Source organism: Vigna umbellata, chromosome 5 (genome assembly GCF_029865625.1).
Source record: "Vigna umbellata cultivar VRB3 chromosome 5, Vumbellata_1.0, whole genome shotgun sequence".
NCBI lineage: Eukaryota > Viridiplantae > Streptophyta > Magnoliopsida > Fabales > Fabaceae > Vigna > Vigna umbellata.
This window is the reverse complement of record NC_142169.1, coordinates 47,275,425-47,279,768: the sequence shown is the minus strand read 5'-3', so window position 1 is coordinate 47,279,768 and position 4,344 is coordinate 47,275,425. Positions and strand designations below refer to the sequence as shown.

At 34.8% G+C, this 4,344-nt stretch overlaps 1 protein-coding gene across 1 annotated transcript; it reads right to left on the bottom strand.

Moving 5' to 3' along the window:
- Positions 1–217: 217 nt before the first annotated feature.
- On the bottom strand, positions 218–1,450 carry LOC148198495 (uncharacterized). Its single transcript, XM_088115546.1, has one exon. It carries the CDS (start codon positions 1,448–1,450, stop codon positions 218–220), a length of 1,233 nt encoding a protein of 410 aa, XP_087971672.1.
- Between the last annotated feature and the right edge of the window lie 2,894 nt (positions 1,451–4,344).

Below are 4,344 nucleotides of genomic sequence, written 5' to 3'. Positions count from 1 at the left end.
CTGGAGTTCTCTCTACAGAAAGTTTAATTCATTATTCTCAAAAGTACCTTACAATAGGTGGTGGCATGTCTATATATAGGACTAAAAGTCCCTCCTATCTAGCACATGCCTAACACCTTTTACACATGTTTTTAATAAAAGTAAAAGAAATACTATACTAAACTAATTAGCCTTGGTCCCCGCGTATCATCCCCTCCCCCTTAGAAAGGATTTGTCCTCAAATCTGATGGTGCTTTTGAAGACTTATTTTTGTTAGCTTCATAAGGGTTCCTCCTGGGTCAAATATCCATCTGCAATAAGCATCAAACATATCTCTAATTAGTTTTCTTTGACCCAATAAGATATATAAAAGAATATGTGTAGAAGAAGGTTTCCAAATTTTGAAATTTTTAATTTTAATATAACAAAGAAACCTTTCTTCATTTGAAATTTTATTTGTATCTTGAGTTATTGGTAACCATAAAGGTAACCATAACCCAAGTTGGAAATTTGCATGTGTTGAAAGTGATAACATTTTTAAAGATGGAGTGGCCAATTCTTTGAAAGAAAAGTGAAATTTGGAAAATTCAAATATAAATGGGGAAAAGTGAGAGAATAGAAAACCTCCCCTTAAGAATCTAGCTTCTAGGGTAGGAGGAGATGTTGTCCTTAGTTGCTTTTTCTTTTCTTCCATTTCTATTCTTTCAACTTCTTCCTTTTCTCTTCTTTGTGCTTCTTTTCTCTCTTTCTCTCTTCTTTTCTCTTCTTCTCTTCTTTCTCTTTCTTCCTCGTCTCTTCTATCTCTTTCTTTCTCTTTTCTTCTCTTGTTTTCTTCTTCTTCTCTTCTCTCTTGCTCTCTTCTTTTCTCTTCTTCTCTTCTCTCTCTTCTATGTTTGCTTGTCTCTTCCCATAGCCTCTTAAGTTTTTCTAGAAACTCACTTTCCCTACGAGAGAACCCACTTATATGTTGAATGAATGACTCACCTTTTCTAATAAGCTCTCTCATAAGTTCTAAGTTCCTTTCAATTTCTCGAGGCACAAACTTTCTTCTCATACAAGCTTTCAATTCATTCCAATCATGAATGGGATATTTTCTACCTATCTTAACATGATATTGCCTATCATCCCACCACTCTCTTGCATGCTTTTCAAAACTAGAAGTGTAGAGACTAAGAATATACGATTCATTATCTCTAGAATAGAAGGATTCAGATTTACTTTTTCTCACCATGAATGAATGCATGTCATTAATTTCCTTTTCCCAAGCTAGGTATGTTAATGCACCAATATCATCACCAAAGAATGGAATGTTTTCACTAGCTTGTTTATACAAATTATCTTCAATTCTATCAAATTCATAAGATGAACAAGACTTCCTTCTAGCTTTATCATGTTCTCTTTTGATGCCTTTGTAACTAAGTTGCTTATCAAAATTAAAATTCCTAGAAGACTTGTATGAATAACAAAACATCTTTGTTTCTAAAAGTTTTTCTAGTGTAAAAGATATACAAGATTCACACTTAGACAAGTCCCAGATAAGAGAGGTGAGTCATGAAGACTGCTTAAGTACCAAGTCTTGCCTTGCCAGAAATGTCTTAGGTTACTACTAGTTACCCTTTAAACTAAAATCACTTTTAAAATCAAAGGATACAACTCACAAACAATCACAACAATTAAACACTAATAAACGAGACTCTTCGGACTCTAATGTAACAAGGCTTAGAGTTTAATCCCTTTTAGCCTAAATCACCCTAAACGTGAGACACTAAAAGAAATTAAACACAAACAAGAAAAGTTTTGCCAAGAGTTGAAAGAGCACCAAGGACTCTTCCAAGACACTTGGACTTTGAATGGCCTTTTACAATGAAATTAAGAAAACTAACAATATAGCCTATTACAAAACCAGATGAAGAAACAATTAAAAAAATAACAACTATGCTTCAATCCTGGTCCTGATTCAAATCCGCATGAAGAAGCTAGTGTTCCACTTTTTGGTTGCTTATGGACAACGTTGGAGTCTCCTAGCTCTTGGGTTCAACTCTACAATCACAAATGTACAAAGCTGGATCAGAGACAGTTAACGAACATATTGGAAGAGGGGAGTTACACTTAAATGAGCCTTCCCTTTCTTGGGTTTGTACACTTGATGCAGAGAAAGGTTCCTATTGCCACTTCTTCATCTTGCACGAAATCTTCCAGAGGCCAAATATTCCTTTCAATTCTCGGCCTAAATCAAGAAACTAGCTTGTCCACTCCTGCATTCACACATGCACAAGACTGCTATGAGTATTCAATGGGTTAAAACATATTGCAAAAGAGTATATAGGGTAGTAATAACTTCCCTTTCTCTTGGCTGCACAAGCTTCCCAAGCTTTCCACTCAGAATTATACTGCTATTCAATTAAACTCCTGCACAAACTGAATTCCAACCAAATCAACAATTAAACAATTTTAATCCTAACAATTGTAGGCCATACTACACAATTTAAGCATATCAAAAACAGTTTGAGATAAAAGAAACTCCCTTTAGTTCAGATGGTTGCTACTGTCTTCACTGAAACAGCTCACAATTTACAATATGCTACAGTACCATCAATATTGCTTTTCCCAAACTACACAGAAAATTCACACTAAATCAGCAGTTCATGCAGTCCATAATGAACAATTTTAAACCAAAGCAATGTAAACAATCAGAAGCAATTAAAGTAAATAACTCCCTTCAGTTCAACACTCCCACAAGAAGTGTTTCTGCCTCTGGTTTCTTCAGTAATATTCTGCTCACGTAAGGTTTCATTCACATCAGCTCTGCACACATAAATCCAACAAAATCCAGCAACAGAATCCAATGGACAGTGAACTATATTCAGACTGGAGGTAATTCAATGCAGAAACTAACCACCTAATTACTGCAATCGCCAAGTCAGAACTGAAAGTTAGGTGCTTTAATCACTTTTTAAAACTGGAGGATGCATTGGCAATTAAAACAGTTTGATGCACAATTGATTATGACAAGAGCAGCCTTTGCAGCAAATCAATGAATTACACTGGGCAGAAACACTGGACCAAACTATTCAAGAACAATGTCCTAAACTAATTCAGAAATCAGTGGACCAATGTAATCAAATCAAGTGACAAAGAGTAATGTGAGGCAAATCAGAAATTGGCAGTTTTACAATAGTGTTGTTGCACTTCCAGAAATGCTCATAAAACAATCAGCACCTTATTTGCAATTCTTATGCATCTACCAAATTCCCATATGTATTATCAAATAAGATTCAGCATTCACATTCCAAACAATTAATATACCAAGGATTTCAGTAAACAACTTAAAATCTAAAATGAATGGAACAGAATGCAATAATCAGATTCAATGCAAGAAAACTTTCTCTCTTGATCCAATGGGTTATCTTAATCAATCTCACTTTCCTGCACAAGTAAACCGTCAGCACACAGTTAAGTAAAACTGATTCTCTCATACAAATGTCAAGGAATTTAGGCTAAATTAGCCTTACTAAGCTCACAGCACTGAAGTTTCTCTTTAAAAATTTAAAGCACTCAAATGAAAGGGTTAAAAGAGAAATTTTCAGTCTAGGCCAGAGAATCCTGTGGATCACCACCACCTAATATGCTACCATTCACACTTACCTTCTTTCAAATCCCAAAAACCAGGATGGAATCAGATTTCTCAATTCAGGAAAATGGTTAGGCTAAGACAAAGTGATGGACAAACAGGACATCCACTCAAACAGCAGAGCAGACTCTAACCAAGGAAACTCCAGACCAGATGAAATAAACAATTAAAAGCTTCAATTAAAGATTGGCAGAATAGATTTCACATGCATTGCAGACAAAACTAGATAACCAACAAAGACAAGCAAGAAACAAAGCTATCAAAAAGGACAACACTCAAAATGAACCTAATGAATAGAGCTAGATCAGATTTTTAAAGCAAGAAAAGACAAACAAGAAGTTGCTGGACTGTCAAAGATAAACCCAGGTCCAATTTCTAAAGTCTGATTCTGTGTTTTAGTTTTTTTTTTAAAATATGGATTGCACAGGCCTATTTGGCTTTTCAGAACTTTTTTTTTTTTCTTCTTGATCTTTTGAAGAATATTTTTAGGCTATAGATAATGTGACCATTCCTTTTGCTACAATCCAATTACAATGCTCAAAACCAGAATTAGAAATATACATCTGCTGTAGCAACTTGTGAATGAAACATGTCAAAAATGTGGTGGTTTAAAGCATGAAAGTATGTATGGCAGCTAGAACTCATTTAATGCATACTTCAAACTGGTTTAAACAGCTTAATGATGCAGAAACAAATTACTTCATAATTTTGATGTTCCAGCCCCCCCACATTCA

What these genes read in the sequence shown, in the direction of transcription:
- LOC148198495 (XM_088115546.1), bottom strand. Translation starts at nt 1,450, where the DNA reads ATGTTTTGTTATTCATACAAGTCTTCTAGGAATTTTAATTTTGATAAG.